The sequence below is a fragment of the Cnephaeus nilssonii genome (assembly GCF_951640355.1).
Source record: "Cnephaeus nilssonii genome assembly, chromosome: 11".
Taxonomy (NCBI): domain Eukaryota; kingdom Metazoa; phylum Chordata; class Mammalia; order Chiroptera; family Vespertilionidae; genus Cnephaeus; species Cnephaeus nilssonii.
In genome coordinates this window covers 62,217,904-62,245,330 of record NC_137082.1, presented here as the reverse complement: position 1 = coordinate 62,245,330, position 27,427 = coordinate 62,217,904, and the positions used below count along the sequence as shown (strand labels likewise).

The 27,427-nt window shown below is 41.4% G+C and overlaps 1 protein-coding gene across 3 annotated transcripts in view; it reads right to left on the bottom strand.

The window, feature by feature from the left end:
- The window catches only part of RAB31 (RAB31, member RAS oncogene family), a 116,920-nt gene that overhangs the window by 15,733 nt on the left and 73,760 nt on the right, over window positions 1–27,427 (bottom strand). For 2 of the 3 annotated variants that reach the window (XR_013814252.1, XM_079785244.1), the window contains exons 4-6: window positions 25,672–25,743; window positions 23,138–23,244; window positions 421–526 (exon numbers count right to left, since the gene is read on the bottom strand). Coding sequence is in view for 2 of the 3 variants with exons in the window: in XM_079785244.1 (XP_079641370.1) it covers window positions 421–526; window positions 23,138–23,244; window positions 25,672–25,743 (285 nt within the window). In the remaining variant the exon portion in view is untranslated. Of the gene's footprint in view, window positions 1–416; window positions 527–23,137; window positions 23,245–25,671; window positions 25,744–27,427 lie in introns of all 3 variants that reach the window. The other variant, XM_079785245.1, reaches the window with a different exon arrangement.

Genomic DNA, 27,427 nt, shown 5'->3' with positions numbered 1-27,427 from the left:
ATATGTACATACATAAGAAATTTGGTCATTTTCTCTTGTTAATCAGTCTCATGTCAATTTCATTAGTTCAGCCAGAACTTAAGTTGGTAGAAGGCAAATTAGATTTTCCACCCTCACACATAAAATGCTGTAGAATACATAATTTTTAAATAAAAATAAATTTTATTTTGCAACAGAGTTACTTCCTTTTGATTCATAAAACATAGAATCACCAGGTTAAAGAACGGAATTTTGGAAATTTGGGTTTGGGAGACACAATATAGGTCAGTATTGACAAGTGCATGCGTGTAGGTTTTATATCCACATCATCAAATTCACACAGAGGAAAAGCTCTACTTGAGAGCTCTGTGATTTCATCCTTTGACTCTCAGAGGCATAAAAACCATGAGCTAAGCTAAAAACATGATTTCAGGTACTTACTGATTCCTTGAAAGAGTCAATATTGATAGCATTTTTTGCACTTGTTTCAACAACGATGGCACCTATGGATTCAGCGTATTCCTTCGCATCCTTCAAGGGAACCTCCCTGGAAAAGAGGTGAAACCCAGACAGAAATGAATGCTCATCTGTAAAATATAAATAACCCCAATAGGCCAAACAAAAAGCTCATGTGGAAACAGCTCCATTACTTTCCTAGAGGATATCAACCCCATCGCTCAGCAAGTATTAAAAACCTAGTATGAATGAGACTTTTTAAAGTTTAAAGCCTGGTCTCTGGCATCTATAGAGACAAGATGTGCATATATAACATATTGTCCAGTCCCACAGAAGTAAAGAATTCCAGAACAGTGGGAAAAATCGTTATGTACACATTCCAACTTTCCGAGGTAGGGTTGATTTCAAACATTTTCCCCCATAATAATGACTCAGTATTTTTTTAAATGTGTGTGCACCCCTGTGTGTGCATGTTTCTATAAGACCCATTATATCATTTTTCACAAATCAGACAAAATACGTGGCATGATTTGAAAGTTTGGAAATGAACATGTTATAGCTACAATAGCTATGATGCAGTATGGCACATTTGAACTCTGACCTTTAAACGGCTGTTCCTGCAAAGGTTTTAGGACATGAACTCTATTTAAATGAACAATCTAAAAAGGCATTTATTGATCTACTTTTTATGTAAAGACACTATGGTGAATCCAAAGATTAAAAAGTCACAGTTCCGATTCTCTAGAAGTTCATTTATTTATCCAACAAATATTAATTGAGCAGTTATGGTATGCCAGTCCTTCTTGTAGGGGCTAGAGAAAACACTAGTCCTTGCCTTCTGGAATCTACATTTGCGAGCAAAGGCAAACACATCCACAGTCACTCTATTCCACAACATTGTAACATCTGCAATATGAAGATAAGCCGTAGAGGGGTAGCAAGTGATGCATTTTGATCAGTGGAACTGAAGGAGATGAGTTGGAGGAGGTCCCCTGAACTGCGGCCATGCAGGGCAGGGAGAACACAGGTGAGAACTGCGATGCAACAGCCTAACAAAGGCCCACGGTGAGGAGCACCCTCAGCCCCAGAGACTATTTATTAAAAGTCGATCTGCACCCAACCCTGCCTTGGGTATAACAGTGGATTTACAAATGAAGGGCATGGTGTCTGAGAGAGAGTCCGGCAGGGACTGTGGCAGATGGGCAGGAAAGCACGCAGTGGCCAATGCAGAACTGTGACAGGGTCCACTAGGAACCTCCATATCTAGGAAAACACAACGCACAAATGGACTAGAGTGGGGCAGCGAGGAGGAGAATCCGGAAGCTCCTCTAATGCTGCAGGCAAGAGAGAACACAATGCTGGCCTGGGCGGGCGACAGGAGAAGAACAAGGAAGAGAGGACGGAAAATAAAAACTGGGAGGGGGCAGTGAAGGGACCTTCCCCATCTTCCTGTCCCCTTCCCTTTCTTCCACCCTCTCCAATTTCCTCATGAATGGCTACTACTCATTTATAAAGCTATTGGGGAAATTCTACCTTGGCATTTAAATTCTTTATGACCCCAAATCGGATGAGAGGAGAACTTTCCCGGTACTTGCTGGAAAAGGGCCTAACCAGAGCCAACGTATTAACCAAGACGGCTGTCCTGGGATTCCACACCAGAGGAGAGAAGCCTCCTAAGCCAGGCCAGCTGGAATCTGTACTTCATAATCCTTCTTACCACAGACAAGCCCCATCACCTCACACCTTCCAGAATGGCTGCCATCAATAAATCAACAGACAACAAGTGCTGATGAGGATGTGGAGAAAAGGGAAAACAGTGCACTGCTGGTGGGAATGCAAATGGGTGCAACCACTTTAGAAAACAGTGTGGAGGTTCCTCAAAAAATTAAAAATGGAACTGCCATTTGACCCAGTGATCCCACTTCTGGAAATATATCCTAAGAATCCCGACACACCAATCAGAATATATGCGCCCCTATGTTCACTGCAGCATTATTTACAATTGCCAAGCTATGGAAATAGCCCAAGTGCCCATCAGTAGATGAGTGGATAAAAAACTGTGGTACATTTACACATTGAATACTATGCTGTGGTAAAAAAAGAAGGAACTCCTACCCTTTGCAACAGCATGGATGGACCTGGAGTGCATTATGCTAAGCGAAATAAGAAGGCAGAGAAAGATAAATACCATATGATCTCACTAATATGTGGAGTCTAATGAACAAAATAAACTGACGAACAAAACAGAACCAGAGGCATGGATACATGGAACAGACTGACAGAGGTCAGAAGGAAGGGGGTGGTGAAGACTGGATAAAAGAAGGGGAAGGAATTAGCTAAAGAATATATATGTATAGCCCATGGACACAGGCAACAGTGTAGTGAAGGTAGGGGCAGGGGTGCTGGGCAAGGGGAGAAAAATGGGGGACATCTGTGATAGTGTGAGCAATTAAAAAAACAACAACGAGCTGAGTGATGGGAATCATTCCGGTCAGGATGGGGGAGGGGTGACTGTCTCAACAGTGGACACTGCAGTAGAGCACTTTATGGACTCCTACCTCCGCATGGCCTGTGGTAACAGGCTCAGAGGGCTGGAGACACCACCCTTTCCCCTCTGTATCTAGACGTTATCTCCCTGCTAAGCTAGCTTGTCATCGCTACTTGAACAGCAGATGCGCTTCACAATAGTAACTTGTCACAGCCTGATAACTGCCTTTCACCCGCAGATCGGCCACTCCTTCCGTAAACCTCCCACTTACCAAGTAAGAAATCATGGAGGCGCCCACGTGCTTCCCCTCTCTCATCCCCCAACGCTAAGTAATGAAGCTTAACCTCCGTGGCAGCCTCCCCTCTACTGTCCCCGCCTCTGCCCGAGTTCGGGCCTTCATCTGGGACTCGGATTTCTGCAGTTGCCTTGTTGTACTGGGTGAAGATGATTTCACATCCACTTGCTTATGACTTAAATGAAGTTCTTTTAATCCACTTGTTTATGACCCCCCCCAAAAGTTATTTGATATAAGAATAAAGTAAGTCCTGCCAGGATGTCATCATTCTACATCTGTTGTCACTGATAAGCAACCAGCTGCCGAGGGGCCCCTTCTTATCAATGAGAACACGTGGAGAAGCAACTACAGGCCAAGGGGACATTTAGACTACAAATACGGAGAGTCTGCATGGACTATTTGAGAGGGGCCTTCCCTCCTGTCTCGGGGAGGCACTCCTCCTAGCCAGTGGTGACAGGCTGCGACCCTGGGAAAGAGATCAGCTCGCCCTTCAACACTGGTATCTTCATTCCCTAGCAAAACGCTCTAGCAACTGGAGACATTTACTCTGCGCTGGCAGCTAGAAATCTGGAAACGAGTCAGTTGGTCACTGACTCTCCCAAGTGCCTCCCTGGACTTATTCCTTCATACTCCACCCCCCACCCCCACCCCCCACTTGCCTGGAACAATGGTCTGATTAATGTGTCATTTGTTTGGAGTACGTTATTTATTTGGCTTATTAAAAGATATTATCCTTTATGCTACTGGCCTGTGGAATTATTATAATTCCCACAGCAAACCTGTGCTAAACAAATTGCTGGCAAAGTCAACTCAGTTTCTGGCCATAACACATATGCTGTCTCCCCACAACAAAAACTAAACATGCTTCTCTGACTGGTCCTCCAGCCTCCTACAATTCACTAACCTTTCAAAACTGCAAATCTATCAAGTATTCATGTGAATAGAATTCTTCTATATACCGATTGCCTCAGGATAAAACCCAACGCGTAGCAGAACAAGGCTTCATGTATCATCCTCCCCTCTCCCCCCCCCCCCCCCCCCCCCGCCCCGTTCACACCCGACGTTACAGCCATTCCAAGCAAGTGGTCATTCTGGGAACTTACTGTGCTTGTGTCTGTTTCTGGGCCATGCACCTGCTCTTCCCCCGTCCACCCCTCCCCATTCTCTTGGAACTCTTCCACTGTGGCCTCCTGGAGAGCTCAGGCCAGCATTCCTTCCCTCCAGAGAAAATGCTCTTCCCCCTTGCCCTTAACACCTGTGCATATGCAAGCACAATACTATCATCCTCGTGAGGTTGTGTGGCTCAAAAATAGGCTGTGGATTTCTGGATATCAGGACCATGGTTTTTGTTTGAGGGTGCCGGGATCAGAACACTGCATGGCACCTAGGAGGCAATCAATGAGTATTTGTTAACTGATTGAATGACAAAAATCATCCCCAAATTACCTTCAGCAGAGAGGAGGATTCGGGTAGAGGAAGGTCTCCATGTGGACTTACGGGAAAGCGTGGGGAGTGTTGAGAATGTCAACTGAAAAAGTCCTGAAGGCAGAGGCTCACCCACCCTTCCAAATGGGCCAGGAGGGAGGCCTAGGGGTGCAAGCAACATAAAAGGGGGAGTCTCCTGCTAGTCCCAGGCTCTGATGTTAATCAGCTTATGTCCCAGTATGGTCCACAATCAGCCTGTCATGTGTCTCAGATGCACAGCCTGAGCTGGTCACAGCACTCAGAGGCTCTAGGCAGGGGAGGGAGGTCAGGAAACAACATTCCTGTGGGCCCCAGACTTTTCAACAGGCTGTTCTGACCAATAAGGGCCCTTGTTTTGTTGGTCATGGGTGGAACCTGGCAACATGGCAGCTGACTCATTCTAATTCCAAGGCTGTTTAATTGTCCATGATCCTCCTCCACTGATGGAAGGGAAAGAGGGGGACAGGTACACCAAGAGGCGTTCCTGAAACCCTACCTGTGAGGGAGAGAATCAGACCAGCAGGCTAAGGTAGAACAATGCTCTATGCCTCCTAGGGGTTCCCTGGGAAGGTTCAGTTCCCTGGGTTCCTTCTGAAAGTCAGTGGAGACAGATGACTTCCACTGAGCCCACGTGTGCTGAAGGGTATGCTCTAGCCATGGGTTATAGTTCAGAATCTCCCACGGATGACCTAGGAAGTAGCTGATGGGGAGAAAGGCAGTTCAAGTGTGTTGTTCAGAGAATAAGTCTATTGTCTCCTTCAATAGACAGTCCCTTCAAGTCCACTTCCCTCGGGTCGTATGCTCCTCATTTTCCCTGATGGGGCGAATGTTTTACAACAATTTTAAATGTTAAGTTGATATTATAAAGTGCTCAAAACAATACCTGCCCCATACTAAGTGGCATATCAGTGTCTCTTTACAAAGCTGTATCAGCAAGGGTGATGACATGAGACCATTTTCTTACAGAATACTAAAAAGAGTGAGGAAATGATGCAAATAGAGGAACCAAGTAAATAGGAGGCTCCACCTACTTGAAAGTCTGAAGGCCTTTCATAGGTGTATTTGATTCAACCCCTTCATTTCATGGCCCCAGAAGTCTCCCAGTCTAGTCATTACCATTCCACAGAAGAATGAGGGAACACAGGCTATATCAGCCAACTTGTTAAATGCAGTAATTTCCATAAATCATGCCAAAAGTAAAACTGCATTATATTTTAAAGTCCTTTCTCCCTATGAAAAATATGACATTAATTCTGAGTAACTTTTATTCAAAGACGGTGAGCAGTTTTTCATATTTCTTGTTCTGTGACATTCTTGTGCATGTTCTCTGTCACTTTGGTTTGAGTTGTTAGAATTCTTTTTTATTTGAAAGTGCTCTTTGCATATTAAAGAACCTAGCCCTTTGTTATGTAGTGTCCACATTTCTCTCCGCTTATCATTTGTGTTTAATCTTGTTTGTGGCATTTTTGCCACACAAAAGTATAAGTCAGACTTAGTGATCATTTTCCTCTCTAACTTCTGAGTTCTATATCATGATTAAAGTTCATTACAATTTTCAAGATTGTTTTTAAAGTTCACCTCCTTTCTCTAACTTTTATGAATTTGTTATTTTACATTTAAATTCTTGTTCATTTTAAAACTATTTTCCCCTATGACCAGCTAATTACACCTAAGTGATTTATTAAATTATTAAATTGTGTTATGATTATAGTATTCAGTACAGTAACATGCTACATAGGTTTGTAGCCTAGGATCAACAGGTTGTACCATATATTCTAGATATGCAGTAGGCTATACCATCTAAGTTTATATAAGTGCCCTGTATGGTGTTCACACAAGGATGAAATTGCCTAATGACACCATTTCTCAGAACATATCCTTCTTGTTAAAGCATGACTGTACATTTCTCAGACACGATTTTATAAGTGATAAAATAATAATGCTCTCACAAGTTCTTCCCAAACAAAATATTTGGTGGTTCAGGTAGGTTCTAGTTGTGTATGTTGTATTTTTAACAGCAATAACAAAGCATTTTATATTCTTCCAGACTTCTGGAATAGAACAATTCATTTAAAAATGTTTGCCCTGGATTTTTACTCTCTGCTCCAGCCACAGCCCCTTGCCAAGGTCAAGCTTAAACAACCAACTAAGCCATGAGTAAGTAGCAAGCCAACAGTGAGCAGGAGACAGCTGCTAAATGTCTGGTGGAATTATTTTTTTGTCAAAACCATCCCACATGTTTAAGCTATTCTAGCCAAAAGCAATGGAAACCATTCACAACATTCCATCAAAATCCAGCAGAGGAAGGCTGCAGGCTGTATGCAGAAGCTGTGAGTGCCATGAAGCAGCCTCTGTCTTCCCCACTCCCTCCTGTCTTAGCCACTGAAATGAATAACCAGGGACTGCTGTGCTCCCATTAGCTCATATTTTGTCTAAATATCCAAGATATTCATGCAACACACAGATGAGGCAACCACTTTAGCAATAATTAAAGCAGCAAAATCTCTTTAAAATCCCAGTGTGGTGGGTTTTTGGTTTTTTTAGATAATTGGGTTGGCTTACTTGTAAGGTGAAGCTAACACTAAAATGATCTTTTTTAAAAAAGAAAAACACAACAAAGAATTGCCACCTTCACAATTAATATCTGATTGGGCAATAACCTTTTACAGTGATCAAAGCACCTGGTATGTGTACCCTGGGAAGAATTCCTGTTCCCATGGGGCCTTGCCTGCATATTAACGTGTGTCCATAACTGCTATTCACCTGGGGCCAAGTTCCTGGTGTCAAGTTCTAACAAGCAGTGTCAGGTTCTTACCACAGACTGAAATGGATTGTTTCTCATAGAGCGTCAGAATTTAAATCGAATGAGGGCCGAACAGAAAGCACGGGTTCTCTAGGGGCCCTGGCCATTCCTTGGCCTCTCAATAATCCTTCTCCAGACAGAAGTTTGGGCTAGTCCTGAAGAGGCCCGAGAGAACCATTGGAAAGAATCCTCTAGCTCCAAATTCTCTGAGCAGAATCAAATCAGCTGTCATTTTCTCTCAGTCGTTCAGAAATTATTCTCCCTCCTGGATCCTGTTCACACTTCTTATGAGATACAATATAGCACGATGGTCAAGAACATGAGCTCTAGAACAGATTACCCAGGTTTAAAACTGGGCCCCTACATCCTCTTAGCTACAAGACCTGGGACAAGCTCCCTAATCTCTGTGCCTCAGTTTCCTTATTGATAAGATGGGAGAATAACTGTAGCTCGTTCATAGGATTGTGAAGGTTAACATACACTACTTACAATGGTGTCTGGAACACAGCAAGGATTCGATTCAGTAAGCATCGATGGCAATGATTTATTAACTTGTTTTCAGTCCACTGCCTAAGTGAACAGTATATAATTATAGTGAACACGGTGCCATTTGAAAGCAATCACTGAGACAGCCATAATTCTTAACAGAAGTTACATTTTGAAACTCTGAAATTTGGGGCAGCATGTAAAGTCAAAGGGAAGAGATTACTGTTTATCTATAAGAAATCTCCAGGAACAAAAGCTTACCATTCAGCTTAGTCAGACATTAGTTGATGACTTTTTGAAACATCCCTCCCACACACACTAAAGAAGGTTAGAATGAGTCATGTGGCTCTGGATTAGAATCAGAGTTATCAATATGAATTTATGTTTACCTTAATCTAGATACAGATGGATAGACATAGAAATAATTACAGATACGTGTGCATACTCAGGTTAGCCTACACGCATATATTTTCTACCTCTGTTCACGTAAAGGGTCTATGCCCAATAACACCCCAGTAGCAACAAGCACACCCAGCGCTGATCTTAGTTTCTAAATACCATTCTCCAATGAAAGGAACTAGGCTGCTTGGAGACATGGCTGATTCTAGGTCTGTACCCTCAAATATACAAGGTGAGCCTGGAAAATAATGTACCAAAAAGTAAGGAAGTGCTCAAAAACCAAAGTGATAGGCATAGGCTAAGGGAGACAGGAGCCAACAGAAAGAGTTCCCAGTAGCCAAAGCTGCAACAATTTAAATAACACAGTATTGCATTAAAAACCAAAGTATAAAATAAATGAGTCTGTTTTTTTTTAAATTTCTTTATTGATTAAGGTATTACATATGTGTCCTCATCCCTCCATTAATCCCCCAACCTCCCCCCCAATTCATGCCCTCACCCCCCTGGTGTTCATGTCCATTGATTAGGCCCATATTCATGCATACAAATGAGTCTGTACTTTTATAAATAGAGGCCCAGTGCACGAAATTCATGCACGAGGGGGGGGGGGTCCCTAGGCCCAGCCTGCCCCATCTCATAGTCTGAGAGCCCTCAGGGGATGTTCTACTGACGGCTTAGTGCAGCGGGGAGCGGGCCTAAGCCGCAGTCTGGCCTCCCTCTGTGGGAGGTGACCAGCAGGCCAACCAGGATGGGCAGCGAGCAGCTGGCCCTGCCCTCAATTGCGCCATGGCCACTGGTGGCCTCCCTCTGCAGGAGGCAACCCCAGCAGGCCTATCTAGGGATGGTGCTGGGCGGCCCTGCCCCAAATTGCCCTGCAACTGCTGCCACCTATGGCCTCCCTCTGCGGGAGGCGACCAGGTGGGCGATCAGGGGATGGTGTCAGCCCCCATCGCCCTGCCGCCACTGGTTGCTGCTGCCCCTCCCCCCCACACACACACACACCATCGCCGTCCCCTTCCTCTGCCCGCTGGCATGTGCCTTGGCTGGCCTGGTGACACCTGCTCGCCGCCCCCCCGCCCCCCCCCCGCCACTGACCTGTTGTTCCACCGTTAGGTCGATTTGCATATTACACTTTTATTATATAGGATTGCTTTACTTGGAGGGAGATTTACCCACCAAAATGAGCTCTAGAAGGAGTGTTTTTCAAAGTGTGGTCCTACATTTTAACAGGCAACCCAGATGAGTGTTATGCTTTGTATTATTTGAGAGGATCTCTTTTGAAGTGTGACACTTCAGTAGAGACATTGGCTCATTAAAATTATGCCTCTGGCATGACCACATTCAGTATCTGATATTTACTGTTAAAAATTGAGCACCCAATATCTCTTTATCAATCTATATAGGCTCATAATGTTTCCAAATCTTGAAAGTCTCCATACTCACAGAGCATTGAATGACTTCGATAAGTATTTTTAAGGGATCATGCAGGAAAGCTAATTTAGGTGATAGGGAAGTGTAGTAGATAGATAATATCCTAGATTAGGAGAAAAGATAGCACATTAGCCTTACATGGTGGTGTCTGAAGGAAGAAAAACAAACGTTGCAGCAAAGAAAGAGCACTAAGTCTGTCTTCTGTCCTAATTGTTTGGCTATTGCTGAACTAAGCAAGCTCCCTTACACTGTTCCTTTTCCTCGATACCTTCTCCCAATTATTAGAATCACCCATTCAACGAAGTTGCCCAAACTGGAAAACCTGGGCTAATACCATTTGTTTTCATCCCTGTGTAATCAGCCAAATAGTTCCGTCAGGTTTCCTCATAAACATGTCTCTGATCCACTGCCTCTGTCTAGTCCTAGTTCCCAACACCAGTCTCTCTTTTTCTTGGGTCCAAAAACAATGCAGCTGTCTAAACTGATCCTTGCCACAGCCACCAGAATGGTTCACTTAAAATGAAAGCAAGACCAGGATGCTCCCATGCTTGACATTCTTCACTTTAAGCTCCCTGCTATTGTATATAAGACACTCAGTGGTCTGTCCTCTGTCTACTTCTCAGGCTGCCGCGGAAGTCAGGCCTGACTGACACTGTGGGCGGCCAGGACCTGGGCCTGACTTCTGCCCCAGGCACCCCCTGCCCCCCTGCCTGTGTCTGCTCTGTGGCTGCCCGAGCCGGCATGGCAGCACGGTAGCTCGGGCAGGCCCCCTCCCTCTCCCCGTCTCTGTCTCCGTCTCCGCTCCGGGCCTCACCTGCACATGCAGCCTCCTCCTGATCAGTCGTGACTATTACACATCCCAGCCTAATTTGCATATTACCTCCATATATATATATATATATATATATATATATATATATATATATATGATTAAATAAGTATATATGTGATTAAATAAGTATATATATATATATGATTAAATAAGTATATATATATATATGATTAAATAAGTAAAGGGAAGAAGAGACAAATTTCACCTGCAGAAGAATTCCAAATAATTTATTTAGATACTCCTCCTTCAAGGAGATGAGTGGGGGCTGAGCAAGAGACTTTCTTCCAAGGAATATAGTAAGGAAAGGAAGTGAGAGGTAACTACAGTGCAGAAACCTGACAACCACTACCTCAAACAGGTGGTCAAGGTCCATACCATCAGTGGTAAGGTATGCTGATAACATGAGCCCTTGATATGTTTAAATATGATATGATAAAGTAATAAAATAGTACTCTACCTCTGTGATCTTCCTCCCAAAAACACATAACCCCAGTCTAATCATGAGAAACATATCAGAACAACCTTAACTGAGAAACAGTCTCCAAAGTATCTGACTAGTACTCCTTAAAACTGTCAAAATAAAGGAAGTCTGAGAAACTGTCACAGCCGAGAGGAGCCTAAAGTCAGGACAATTAAATATTATATTCTGGATGGGATCATAGAACAACAGCAACAACAATAACAAAAAGGGTATTAGGGGGAAACCAATGAAATCTGAATAAAGTATGGACTTTAGTTAATAAAGTTCCTTAATGGTGACAAAATTAACATAATAATGTAAGATGTTAGCAATAAGAGAAACTAAATATGGGCTATATGGGAGCTCTCTGTATTATCTTTGCAACTTTTCTGCAAATATGAAACTATTCTAAAATAAGTTTATTTAACTGTTTTAAAATATAACCATAGCCCTGGTCGGTGTGGCTAAGTTGATTGCAGTGTCACCCCTTACACTGAAATGTTGCAGGTTTGATTCCTGGTGAGGACACATACCCAAGTTATGGGTTCAATCCCTGGTTGGGGCCCATATGGGAGGCAACCAATCGATGTTTCTCTCTCCAATTGATGTTTCTCTCTCTCTCTCCCTCTCTTTCTCTCTTTTCCTCTCCTTTCTCCCTCTCTCCCTCCCTCCCCCCTCTCTAAAATCAGTAAGTATGTCTTCAAGTGAGGATTAAAAATAAACAAACAAACAAACCATAAAAATAACACACATACCTCACCACATATAGATGTGAACACTCCCTAATATCCACCAGACTATAGCACACACATCCACATCCACACTATATGCTGTCATGAAACTTCTCTGGGGCCAACAAATATTGCTTAAAAAGACTGAAGATGAGATCACAGTCTAGGACATTTATCAACTTACAATAAAGCTGTAATAGTTAAGTCAGTGTAATATTGGCATAAGGATGGGTAAGAAGGCCAACAGAACAGAATAGAGAGCTCTAGAAACGTGCACATGGGGTGCATGCTGTAAAGAGAGACGATACTGCACATCAGTGGGGAGAGAATGGCTTACAGAATGCTGACAACTGGATAGCTATATAGGGAAAATTACACAGCATATATAAAATCAATTTCCAAGTGATTTAAAGACAGACAGGAAAATAAAACTAAAACGTGTTTTAAAGATCATCAAAATAGGGAAATGTCTTCATTACCTTGGGAGTGTGGAAAGATTTCTTTAAATAAGACTCACCATTCCTCCTTCTCCTCCCACCCACCTCCAAAAAAGCATAAAGGAAAAAATTAATGCATACTATTACATAGAAATTAAAGATTTCTGATGATAAAAAGACAACATAAAGAAAGTGAAAAGATGAGACATAAACTTGAAGAAGATATTTCAACACATACATATATAGCATCAAATATATATGTATATAACATGTATGTACGTATGTGTGTGTGTGTGTGTGTGTGTGTGTGTGTGTATTTAAATTGTATGAATCAACAAGATTAAGGTAAATGACCCAATAGAAAAGGTGACAAAGACTTAAATAGGCTCTTCACATAAAAGTGAACTTGCTTAATAGGCCAATAAAGATATAAAAAGATGCACCCAGTGCATCTTATTGGTAACTGGGAAAGTGCAAACTGAAATTACTATCAGACATCACTCCACACCTTAACATCTTACAGTATTAAGACTTAATGAAACAGGAAGTCTCATGCTGCACTGGTATTCACTTTGGAAAACACTGACATTACCGAGTAAAACTGAGCATCTGCACACCCTGTGACTCAGCAATTAAACTCATATACACGTGACACTATGAACTGTACAACGAAGTTTAGGACGCAATGTTCGTAATAGCACCAAACCAGAAATAACTCAAATATCCATCAACAGTAAGATGGGCAGGTAAATTGCATTACATTCATAAAACAGAACAGTATACAGCCATGAAAATGTACAAAATACAGCTGTCAATGGGATGAATTTCCCAGGTATATTGAGCGCAAGCAACATTCATCATATAATACATACAGGGTTATTCCATTTATATAAAGTTCAAAAACAACCCCTTGCCAGTTTGGTTCAGGGGACAGAGCTTTGGGCTGTGGACTCAAGGGTCCCGGTTTCCATTCCAGTAAAGGGCACATGCCTGGGATGTGGGCTCGATCCCAGTGTGGGGTGTGCAGGAGGTAGCCGATCAATGATTCTCTCTCATCATTGATGTTTCTATCTCTCTCTCCCTCTCCCTTCCTCTCTGAAATCAATAAAAATACATTTTTTTAAAAACTTTAAAAAAATGCAAACTAAATCTGTCATTTAGAAATGCAAACATGGGTGGCAAAATATCAAGAAAATGAAATGATTATATCAAAAGTCAGAGTAATAGTTACTTATGGATGAAGGGAAAGAGCTAAGGATACAACTGGGGAGGGAAGTTCACTCAGTTACACTGCTGTTCATTTTATTCTTTAAAATTCATAGTATTCCTTAATAAATGGAATAAAACACATAAATGTTTTACAGATTCTTCATTAAAAATACTTGAAAACTGAGAAAAAGAGATTCCAGATGCCTTTGCTTGGCTCTTGGGGGAGCTTGGTCTTTTGGTCTTAGCCTCCTGCTTGAAAATAGGTAGTAGATACAGGCTCAGCCACCTGCACAGCATCAGAAGACAGAAACACCGGAAGGCGCGGCCCATGTTGGAGCACAAAACACATATTTTAACAGCACAGCCTCTACTCTGCTTCCTCACCTCACGTGAACAAATTCTATGCGCATTTTAACACTGGTCATAATATTCCAGACCTTTTGGTGGTTTCTGATGTTCATTGGCCTTTGTGCGTTTAGTTTTTTAGTATTTAAAATAAGTTGTATTTTTATTATCCAGCATCTCAAGTTCTCTTATTTGATTTGTATAATTTTAAAGGACTTCCTATATCCACTTTTGGCCTACTACTAAGACTGGAATGAGTTTTGGAGTCACATCTAAGTAATGAAAGCAATTTATACATTCTTAGTAAAAACATGTATTTCCAAATATATTTTTAGTCAGCTAAAGACCTTAACTTTATCCAAAATTTGAAACAACAGATGTGTGGTGATTTCTCACTTGGCTGGTGTGTATTTCAGGAAGCTGTAGATGGAGAACTTAGGCTGCCAAGCCCAACTTCCACCCAAGTTTCTAGCTCTAGATAACAGAGGAAATTGCATGAATCCTTACTTGCTCAAGAATTCAGAATGCTCCCGCAGCCTACCTGGAGGTTGGCAAATAGGTTTCCTCTGTTTAACTGGTGGTGACTACATGAGCATTCATTGTGTTAAGAAGGCACCTGAGGCCACAATAGACTCAGGAAAAGACAATGCTGTGACTCAAATATCCATCAACAGTAAGATGGACAGATAAACTGTATTACACTCATAAAACAGAACAGTATGAAAATGTACAAAATACAGCTGTCATTAGGATGAATTTCTCAGGTATGTTGAGTGCAAGCAACAACTCACGGGTCTGAGAGACAGGGAAGAGGGGGCAAGAACATCAGGTATTTGCCATCCTGGCCCAGCACATCAAGCCCAAACCACTCTGCATATTTTTTAAAAAAATATGTTTTTATTGATTTCAGAGAAGGGAGAGGGAAAGAGAGCTAGAAACATCAATGATGAGAGAGAATCATCATTCAGCTGCCTCCTGCACACACCACACTGGGGACTGAGCCTGCAACCCCGGCACATGCCCTGGCGGGACAACCACTTTACATACTTTTAAAGCCATTCATAAACTATCTTCTTACTATCTAGCTATCTTTTTCTCCATTCCCCAGGGCAAGCCATCAGGGAGATACTCTTGATGTCCCCTCACCCATAACACAAATCACACTCCCTCCCACCTCCATGCCTTTGTCCATTATCTTCCCTTCCTGGAATTTCCTCCTACAGGACTCATCCTTAACAGCTTATTTTGTGACTCATCCGGGAGCAAACCTTTCCAAATCACTCTAGATAACTAGAGCTTTCCTTTTCCTGAATTCCTTTGTCCTATCTGCACCATGACTTTTGGAACTCTGTTAAATACAGTCTTGTATTGCTCATTAGATATTTCCTTCCCATGGGCACTACTCTCGGCTCCCCAAACAGAAGTAAATATTTCAAAAGAAAGTACTTTCTTCTCTTTTCATGTTCTTCCCTTAGTTCTTTCTATACACAAAAGAACTAAGAAAAATGTATTGCTAATCGAATGACTGAAAACTGATAGCACAAATTTCCTTCCTTTTGTCCCACCCTGGTTTCACCTCTACCCTCAGATGCTTCTTTCTTGGAGTACAACCTCTACTCCAGGAAAAAAATTTGACTCACCAGCAGCAGCCCCACCAATCTCTCTCACCCTTTCTTTAGAGATAGCAGAAGTGTTGATATAAGATCTTAGAGACCATGAGTCCATTTCTCAGGAGAGGAGAGAGGACACCCAGTCCTTGATGACCTCCCGGGTTGTATTTATGGACAATGGGAGGAACCTTGGGCAAAGAGAGCCAATGACAGAAGACCTATCTCCAGGTCATCACCTACCTACCACCTCTGAGTAGAAGGTTCCCTCACTCCTAAACCCCTAATTTCCACTATCACTTTTGTTAGGTAACTTCCTACTGCTACCATTTGCAAGATAAAATCAATCAGGCCTGAGAGCTTTTCTCCCATCAGCACTTCTATATGATCCCTTCCTCATCCTTACTGATTCCTTCACAGACCTAAAGATGCCAGTAAGAGGTGGAATTCCAAGGAAAAGCCACAGGAGACCATTGAGCTTGAAGAGCAGGTTAAGTCAGAACCCACTGGAGGAAGGCCAATGTCCAAATGATCAGCAAATCAGGAAGCATTTCTAATTTGGAAATCAAATAACTGCTTCTGGATCGTGAGTGATGGTAAGCCACTATTTCCAGTCTCCATGAGATCTGAGGGTGAGAGGGAAGCTCAGGCATATGTGGCCTGAAATCAGACCTGCACAGATCTTAGCTAGGTTCTCCCTCCTTCTTCCCTACCATAAGTTCCTTTCATCTAACTCAAATGCTTTTCCAAGTATGGCCCATGGACCCCTTATAAATCACTTTCTTTTAAAAAAATCTTCACCCGAGGATATTTTTCCATTTATTTCTAGAGAGAGTGGAAGGGAAGGAGGAGGAGGAATGAGAGAGAAGCATTGATGTGATAGACACATCGATTGGTTGCCTCCTGCACGCACCCCTACTGGGGTTGGGGAACCTGCAACCAAGGTATGTACCCTTGACTGGGAATTGAACCTGAGACTCTGATCTGTGGGCCAATGCGCTTACCACTGAGCAAAACTGGCCAGGTCATAAATCACTTTGAAAAATGCATATGTTCCCAACCTACCCCTGCCTAGTGAATCAGAATCTCTGGAGTTGGATCCTGGAATCTGAATTTTTAAAAAGTGCTCTTCATGATGTTATGTTCATGGAACTTCTGAAACTACTAAATCAAGGTGACCTATTTCATTTTTTTCTTTTCAAGACTTCTTTGCCCCAATTCTTCCACCAGGCCCAACACAAGGCCAGGCAGTTTCTTCATATTCTCTCTGAAGAACGTTTCTTTTCTATATAGACCACAGGCCAAATCTGCCCTCCTCAGAGTCACTGGAATCAGCGCCATGCCATGCATTACTTGTTCAGAAACTTGGTGGCCCGCCACAGACTCATGTCAGCTTCTCCTGCCATCTGAGTTAGGCAAGTCACACCATTTACTCTCTCTGCTCTGAGCTGCCCATGCTCTTCAAGTCAGCTGTTACCTCAGGTTCTGCACCATCACTTCAGTCAAGGTTCTCTTACTTTCTTTCAACCCTGTACATCCCTAAAATGTCCACAAATTTGCAATCCCTACTTCAGCATCAGCAGATGAGAGGGGAAAGGGGGTAGCCCCGTTTCCCAGGCCCCATCAGGAATGGCACACTCCCTTACCAGAGCTTCTCTACAAGGCCCATCTCCACTGGGGAGGGAGAGGAACCACGGAAAAGTAGGGAAGTGACATCCACTGAGCACCTACTGTGTACATTCTGCTTACCTACCGTAACATCAATCCAGTTTACTTCCTCACCTCAGATTCAAGAGACTACACATTACTCCAATGTCACAACAACTTGCACAGAAAGATTTTGTCTGGAATTCTTCAAGATACCCAGGAAAATCTCTCACAAAGATCAGTAGCTTTAAAAAAATCCAAACCAGAAGTCCTGAATGCCCCCGACCAGATGCCTCTGAATGCCTTTCAGTCAGGCTAGTGTAGTTAGACCTTCTGGAGCATCATGAATATGAAACACACTAACCTGATGGTGGGGCCTCTCCTCTGGAGGCACTTCTGCACACAAATACCTCAAGTGGGCTGAGTCAAGTTCAGGGAGTTAATTCCACTCAAATTCCAGTACCTTCTCAAAATACAACAGGCAAACAAAGCTCCTATTAAGGATGTACAAGTTTACATGACCACAGTCTGCTGGATGAGACTGGTGATACTACCTAAATGCACACACAAACACACACATACTCACATACACAACCAAACCTAGATACTGTCCCTCTCCAACCTCCAATGAAAATAAAATATGGTGTCTGACAATTATAGGAGAGCAAAGTGCTTTAGGATTAAAGTAAAAGAAGGTCAAGTTCTAAATAAAGTTTGTAGTGAAAGATTTGGCTAACTCCCCAGAAAAAGTCGTACCAGCAGGCAGAATCTGGAGCAGCCAGATTGGTTGACCAAGAATCTGATTCCACTGCCACGGAAAGGTGTCAACAAGCTGATGGGTCACTTCAGACTATGCTTACCAGACCATGCTTATCTAGTGGGGGAAAGTTTATACTCTGGGCAAGGGCCAATCCATCAGGCTTCCCCGCATTCCTAAATGGGAGTTTTTAATATAGTTATCTGATTTTCCTTCCTTTTGTACATTGTATGTTCTGGGGATAAATTCATCATTTGGCCTCCAAAGTCTATTTAATCATATTAATATATATATATATATATATATATATATATATATATATATATATACACACACACACACACACACACACACACACACACACACACACACTGAGTGGCCAGATTATTATGATCTCTGAACGCATAATAATCTGGCCACTCAGTGTGTGTGTGTGTGTGTGTGTGTGTGTGTGTGTGTGTGTGTGTGTGTATTAGAGCAGGCGTCCTCAAACTACGGCCCGCGGACCACATGAGGGTGTTTTTGCCATTTTGTTTTTTTATTTCAAAATAAGATATGTGCAGTGTGCATAGGAATTTGTTCATAGTTTTTTTTAAACTATAGTCCGGCCCTCCAACGGTCTGAGGGACAGTGAACTGGCCCCCTGTTTAAAAAGTTTGAGGACCCCTGTATTAGAGGCTCGGTGCATAAATTCGTGCATAGGTGGGGTCCGGCCAGCCTGGCCAGGGGGAGGGGACATGGGCGGTTGGCCAGCCTGCCTGCTGGTCGAACTCCTGGTTGAGGGGACAACTTGCATATTAGCCTTTTATTATATAGGATATACACTGAGTGGCCAGATTATTATGTGTTCAGAGATCATAAAAATCTGGCCACTCAGTGTGTGTGTGTGTGTATGCATATATATTGTGAATATATATATCTATAATATGGCACTGTTTTAATACTTAGTTATTATTTTTATCTCAATCAGCTTTTTGTTAATTGAAATTTTTATTGAGGTAACTGGAGATTCCCACATAGCATAGTTATATGAAATGATACCAATAGATTCTTTGTACACTTTGCCCAGGTTCCCCAAATGGCAACGTTTTCCAAATCTATAGTATGATGTCACAAACAGGATACTGCCATTGATTCACTCTATATTACTTATATTTCCCCAGTATTTTTATATTAATGCTCACCCCAGGATATGTTTTTATTGATTTTTAGAGACAGAGAGAAACATCGATTGGTTGTCTCTCATACGCACCCCACCAGGGATCAAACCCACAACCCAAGTATGTGCCCTGATAGGAAATTGAACCTGCAACCTTTTGGTGTAAGAGACAACACTCCAACCAACTGAGCCACCCAGCCAGGATGACTTCCCCAGTTTTATTGGTACTCCTGTGTGTGTGTGTGTGTGTGTGTGTGTGTGTGTGTGTGTGTAAAGTTCTACACCATTTTTAAATTTTATTTTATTTTTTGCTAATCCTCACCAGGGGATATTTTTTTATTGATTTTTAGAGAGAGTGAAAGGGAGAGGGAGAGACAGAGAAAAACATCGATGTGAGAGAGACACATCGATTGGTTGCATCCTGCATGCACCCCAACCAGGGCCAGGGAACCTGTAACCAAGGTACGTGCCCTTGACCAGAATCTAACCTGAGATCTTTCAGTCTGCAGGCCAACACTCTATCCACTGAGCCAAACCGGCAGGGCAAGTTCTACACCATTTTATCACCTGTGTAGGTTCACATGTCCACTACCACAGAGAAGATACTGAACACTTCCGATATGATAAGGAGAACTTGTATTGCCCTTTAATATCCATGTCCACTTTCCTCCCTCTCTCCAGCCTACACAGCCCCTAACCATCACCTCTGGCAGCCTAGTTTGTCCTCTATTTCTAAAATGTTTTCATTTCAAAGTATTACACAACTGGAATCATACACTATGAAACCTGTGGAATTGGCTTTGTTCACTCAGCATAATTCCCCTCGAGGTTCACCCAAGTTGCATGTACTATTAGTTTGTTTCTCTTTATTGCTCAGTAATATTCCACGGCATGGATACACCACAGTCTGTTTAAGCCATTCACCTTTTGAAGGACATCTGGGCTGATTCTGGTTTGGGACAATTACAAATAAAGCTTCTATGAATATTCATGTGCAGGTTTGTATAAATCAAAGTTTTCATTTCTGTGGGATGAATGCCCAACAGTGCAACTGCTGGGACAAATGGGTAATTGCATATTTAGGGTTTTTTATTGCTGGGTGAAGGGGGTCAGTAGGGGGGGAGGGGGACAACTGTAATACTTTCAACAACAAAGATAAATTTTAAAAAACTGCTGTACTATTTTCTAAAGTGGCAGCACCATTTTACATTCACATCAACAATGTGTGAGTGATCCAGTTTTTCACATCCTCACGTTTGTTGATGGTTTCTAATATAACTCCATTGTAATCAGAAAACATACTTTGTATGATTTTAAATTATTTTAAATTTATTGAAGTTTATGGTACGGCTTAATATTTGGTCTATCCTGGAGAATGTTCCATGTGAGCTTGAAGCTAATAAGTTTTTAACACTTATTTTTATACTTCCTATTCTCCCTTTCAGAGAGCAAGAGACAGAGACAGAGAAAGCAGTCTAAGGTGGAGGGCCTTTTGCAGACAACTACAGCCACAGACTGCTTAACCACGGGGATATGTTCTGAGAAATGTGTTAGGTGATTTCATCATTGTGCAAACATCACAGAGAGCATTTACACAAGTCTAGATGGTACAGCCTACGACACACCTAGGATATATGGTATATTCTATTGCTCCTAGGTATAAGCCAGTACAGCATGTTACTGCACAAAACAGTATGAGATTAAATCAAGCACAAGAGAAAATGATATAAAACTGGAAGTAACTGTAAATGAGCATGATGTTTCTTTGTAGGATGATGGAAATGTTCTAAAATTAGATGTCATAATGACTGCATAACTCTATAAATATGCTAACATTGATTGACCTATATACTTCAAACAGGTGCATTTTATGGTTTATAAGTTATCTTAATAAAAATATTAACACTTAAATGTTTAAATTTTTTAAATTTACTACATCAAACTAGTTTTTCTTGTTGATTTAACCAGAGGTTTGAAAGAGAATTGCAAAGGGAATTATTTCTTTCTGAACAATTCAATAACAGGCAGATCTAAAATAACTTTGAGTATAACAACAGATAGATATTCCACACTTTAAACTACAACTGCGGGGTCTTAGAAGCCACATTCAGACCTCACTGAGGCCAAACTAAAAGAGAAAGGGTATCATATTACCCAGAGAACTAGGACTCGTGTGACAGTGGCCCATGATGTCTCCACTGGATGTAGTAGCTGGGATGTGGTCTTGAATTGTCTCCCATTGGGCATGGAGGGGCTGTGAGTGAATCTGTGGTTAGACGTGAGATGGGTGAATTATGCATTATGAAAATTGTACATGTAGGAATTGGCTAGCACAAAGCAGAATGCTTGCTGAGGAGAACCCTATACAGTGCATAAAAGCTGAATTTCACCCTTGGAAACAGTGTCTTTAGGTGCCAGTAGCCAAGCCAACATGTCACAGACATGTTTTGTCTGCCCAGGCTGTACTTTACTAAAAACTGCCCCTCTTCCAAACTAGTCACCCTCCCATTCTTAAAGTTATGGCGGAAAAATAATTTTGTATTACCCAAGTCCCCTCCCTTGACCACAAATGCCTTATCATGATGGGGGAAATCCTTCCATAGAAATGACTAGAAACAGAGAGTGCCAGAGACTAAAGTTGGAATATATGGCATACCAGAGCTAAAAGCAGCTCTGTGTTTTACCATGTGGTACCAGTACCTTCCAATAAATACCTTTTTTTCCCCCCTGAAATTAATTTCAATTGGGTTTTGGTTCCCTGTAACCAAATAATTCCATTCAAGTTTAAATCATTTTCTGCGTAGATTCTAGTCTGTCAGCTCTCCCACAATATACAAGGCTTAATTCACTTAAAGTCACACCTTTACCGCAGTTCAATGGTGTCAGATGATAGCACCTTCTCTCAGCAAAGGCCATCTCTACCCACCCGTGCCACCCCCTTCTAATGACAAAAGTTATACTGGGAATACTAGACAAGTAAACTGCTTTAGGATTACAGTAAAGAAGGTAGGGATCTGAACTAAGTCTGGGGAGTTTAAACGTTTGTCCAGCCCCCAGAAAAACAAATGATTAATTGGTGTTGATGGCTGTTATTATAAACCAACCCAATGCAATGTGATATAAAGCTTTTGAAATCCCAAAGAAACAGAGCAATTTGTTGAAAGCCATGTTAAGAGCTTTTGCAAGATCTTTTTTCACTGTTATTTAACTTTGGTTTAATCATATTTGGATTAGCAAAACCTGGAGCATGATGTGATTGTCTTTATGAAAATCAACTACTGGAATTGCTGAGAATTAAATTAACCAGAGGAATGGAGACAACCCAAATTCTCTATTTTTCTTTCATAAAATTTTTATTGAGTAAAAGTAAGTAGCTTATCAAATCTCTAGCCCATGTGGACTGTGTGTCTACAAACATCTCTCCAGGTATAAAAATTCAACAATCCAGTGTTTCTGGGACAAGCCAAAATGTTCATATATGATGGGCCACGTTCAGATCTTAGAACAAAACAGTGATATTACAGACTTTACTACATCTTTAACTTAAGTATAGAAATAAAACGAACAGGGATGTGTGGAAAACGTTAAGAATCTCTCACTGTGGCTGATGTGGCTCAGTTAGTTAGAACATCGTCCCATACACCAAAAGGTCATGGGTTCAATTTCTAATCAGGTTTCAGGTTCAGGTTCCAGTTGGGGTGCTTACGAGAGGCAACTGATCAATGTTTCTCTCTTACATTGATGTTTCTCTCCCTCTCCCCTCCTCTCTCTCTAAAATCAATAAAACCATATCCTCAGGTAAGAATTAAAAAAAAAAATCTAACTCTCCTTACCATATGCAAGTTACTAAAATGGTGATTGTAGTAACAATGACAATAATAATGAAAGGTAACAATAAAAATAATAAAATCATGTAGCCCAAAACATTTAGTGTCAGGGATGTAACTGTGCTGTGTGTAGGAGGTTTTATATTAATATTCATTACTGTGTGGTCCATCAAATTTGCAAATTCCCTACTATTTTCCCTTAATTCTACTCTTAATATCACCTTGACCATCACAACTGAGGATAATGCAGGCATGACAGCTTTTTACACATAGACATTCAGGGATAGAGGTTAACTACACACAAAAAATTTTAAATGCATCTTACCTAATATCTGAGAGATCACATTTGTTTCCAGCAATAGCCATGACAATGTTTTCTGGACCATGTTCTTTCAGTTCTTTCACCCATTTCTTCAAGGTATGGAATGAGTCCTAAATCCAAAGGATAAATCAAGCATTGGAAAGACCCATCAACATACTAGAGTTATGTGTTCCTAACATAACACTATGCACATAATCCTGTGTAATTCGATACACAGTATTTCAACCAAGTGGAAATACAAACCCAACACAATTGAGTGGAGAAAAATATTTTCAGGAGGCTCACGTAGATCAACAAACTACCCCTATCTTGATACACATTCTAATATTAGCTAAATTATAGTTAAATAGCCTATAAAAGGTTTCCTTTTCTAAAACTGGAACTTGATAAAGTTAAGCTATATAATCTTAACCAATGTCACCCCAGTAAATTTAATAAAAATATTTCTGTAAAAAAATACAAATAAAAAATAAAACTGAAAGCAAACAAGAAAAAAACACCTTCATAAACATGGACAATAGTATGGTGGTTACCAAAAGGAAGAGGGATGAGGGGGTAGTAAAGGGTAAAGGTTGTCAAAATACGGTGATGGAAGATTTGACTTTGAGTGGTAAATACATTGCAATTACACATGATGTATCAGAGTTGTACACTTGAAACCTATATAATTTTATTAACTAATGTCACCACAATAAGTTTAACTTAGAAAGTAATAATAGCTCCATTAAAAATAAAAAAACAATAAAATCTAAAAAAAAAGTATAGCTTTGACTTAGCATGAAAAAGGACTAAGTCATAGGACTAAGACAATGTTCATGCTTACCTCAGGAAAGAAAAAGGAATCTCTCTCTCTCTCTCTCTCTCTCTCTCTCTCTCTCTCTCTCTCATACACACACACACACACACACACACACACACACACACACACACTTTAGAGTCTGTTTTCCTTTCTGTCTTTTACTCACAACTGTCCTCCAGGAAACAAGCCAAGATAGACACCACGTTTAGGTAAAAGTGGTCAGGAACTCCTGGATTGTAACTGTGATGACTCATTAAACTAGCAGTCCTGTGCACTGAGTCAGCGCTCCAGGAGTGGAAAAAAAAAATATCAGCAAACCACTGCAGTCATTTGTTGATATCCTGGATCCTCAATGTGAACACTAAAAATATACTTATATGTACACAAACACACTATCCATACATAAACACTCTCCTTGGCATTTTATGTAGTGTGATTGAAACATTAATAGAAGGTCTTTTATAATTATAAAGCATGCAGAACTTAAAAAATAATTTTCTTTTTCCTAAAAAGCTGACATTCTGGACAACAGTACTAGCAGGCATGACCCTGCCTCTACAGGCAAACAGTCAATTTTAAAAATGAATGTTCGCCCTAGCAGGTTTGGCTCAGTGGATAGAGCGTTGGCCTGCAGACTGAAGAGTCCCAGGTTTGATTCCGGCCAAGGGCACATGCCCAGGTTGCAAGCTCAATCCCAGGTAAAGGGCATACAGGAGAAGCCAATCGATGATTCTCTCTTATCATTGATGTTTCTATCTCTCCCTTCCTCTCCTGAATGAATGAATGAATGAATGAATAAATAAATCCTATATAATAAAAGCCTAATATGCTAAGTGTCTGGTCCTCCAGTCGGCCTTTCAACCAATCAAAGCATAATATGCTAATGATATGCTAAGACTGCTCACTATGACATGCACTGACCACCAGGGGGCAGACAGTCGACCAGTCACTATGATGTGCACTGACGATGAGGGGGCAGACACTCTGACTGGTAGGTTAGTTTGCTGCTGGGGTCTGGCCGATCGGGACTGAGAGAGATGGGCCGGACACAGCCTGGACACAAGGGCTGGCCAACCTCCTGCATCCCTCCCCAGCCCCGATCATGCACCGGTAGGGTCCCTTCGCCTGTGCCCTTTTGCAATCCGGGACCCCTTGGGAGATGTCAGAGAGCCAGTTTTGGCCCAACAGTAGAATGACCAGTCGCTATGATGTGCACTGACCACCAGGAGCTGCCCCCTGGTGGTCAGTGTGCTCCCACCAAGGGAGTGCTGCTCAGCCAGAAGCCGAGCTCATGGCTGGTGAGCACAGTGGCGGTTGCAGGAGCCTCTCCTACCTCTGCAGCAGTGCTAAGGATGTCTGACTGACAGCGTAGGCCCACTCCCCAGGCCTAAGCCATCAGTCGGACATCCCCTGAGGGCTCCCGGACTGTGAGTGGGCACAGGCCGGGCTGAGGGACCCCCCCCCCCCAAGTGCACAAATTCCGTGCACCAGGCCTCTAGGAAATAAATAAATAAGAATGTTCACTGTTGTTTATCTAAGTTAGCAGATAAACCTGGAATCTTCCTTACATACAGGTGAAATAAACTCAATATCTAGTGTTCATTATTCCTGACAATCACATTATGAAATCTCATTCCAGGCTACTGTCAAGATTTAAGCAGTGAAATCTCTTCTTTGGTCTTTCTAAGAGAGAGAATCACCATAAATTACATCTAAATTCTAAGGGTGACATGCTTACCTGTTTGGTAATATCATACACTATGACAGCTGCAGCGGATCCACGATAGTACATGGGAGCCAAGGAATGGAACTGTTTAGGAATAATAAATAGTTTTAGACCAAAGTGAACACATTTTATGCAACCCCAAATTAAATATAAGATTTTACCCTACAGTACCCCTAGAAGATCCCTGAATCCCCCTAGAATTTTCCCAGGGTTCATATCAGATATAAATTTTTCTCCTCGACTGAACATACACACTTATGGTTTACAGACCATGAAATTCACTCTTGGGCAAAGGCCAAAAATAAATTTCCTTTTAAATGTTAATATCCTATGAATTGTCTTTTTTCTGCTGCTCATCACTTATTTAATATGGCTGACCCAGGGCAATCTTATTACAATTACACAGCAGTAAGTAAAAGATGTTTATCAAGAAGAAGAGAGGAGACTGCACGGATCACAAGACTTTCACTGAGCCATTAATGAGGAACATTGCAGCAAGGGCACTCGGCAACCGCCCTCGGGTCTGGGTGACTGCATCCCTCCACCACATGACAAACGGTGAGAGCGATGAGCTCCATTCCAGAATGGGAACAAAGCAAGTCTCACTAGTCACTGGAATCATTTATCCCTAAACAGGACACATATAGATTTTATGTATATTTGAAGAATGTATCTTCGAATATATTTGACTATATTGTGGAGAGGTTTTGAAAGTCAATAAGATAATTCAGCTCAACAAAAAAATGGACAAAGGAGATAGATAGATAGATAGATAGATAGATAGATAGATAGATAACAGAGGAAGAGATATAAATTGCCAATGAATATTTTAAACCATGTCCAATTATACTAAAATAAAAGCAATAATGAGGCATTTATTCATTTATTAAATATTCAAAAGATTTATCATATTCAGTCAGTGTGGAATTGGTAAGGGAGGCACTAAGCTACATGGGAATGCGTTTTAAGACTTTCTTATAAAAAGAACATCAGGGAAATACAATTGAACATCAGGGAAATACAATTCAAAACCACAATGAGATATCACCTCACATCTATTAGGATGGCTATTATCAAAACAAATAAACAAAAACCCCCAAAGCTAACAAGTGTTAGTGAGGATGTGGAGAAAAGGGAACCCTTGTAAATTGTTGGTGGGAATGTAAATTGGTACAACCATTATGGAAAACAGTATGGAGGTTCCTCAAAGAATTACAAATAGAACTACCATAGGATCCCTTTGGGGTATATACATAACCAAGAGAAATGAAATCAGTGCCTCAAAGAGTTATCTGCACTCCCATCTTCATTGCAGTATTAATCACAATGGATAAGACATGGAAACAACCTAAGTGTTCATTAATGAATGAATGGATAAGAAAATGTATATGTATGTGTGTGAATACATATATTTATATGTATACTAGAAGCCCAGCATGCGATTTGAAATTACGTGGCACCACCCAACCTCCTCCTGTCCTGTCGACCCGTTATGGCGTCCTGGTTAATTAGCATACTTCTCTATTTTATAGATATGTATATAGATATAATGGAATATTATCCAGCCTTAGAAAAGGAGTGCCTGCCATTTTCAACAATATGGATGAGCCTGGTGTACATCATGCTAAATGAAATAAGCTAGACACCAAAAGAAAAACACTGCATGATTTCACTTATATATGGAATCTAAAAAAGTCAAATATATAGAAGCGGAGAGTAGAACAGTGGCTACAAGGAGTTTAGGGGGGAAGGAAAATGTTGGTCAAAG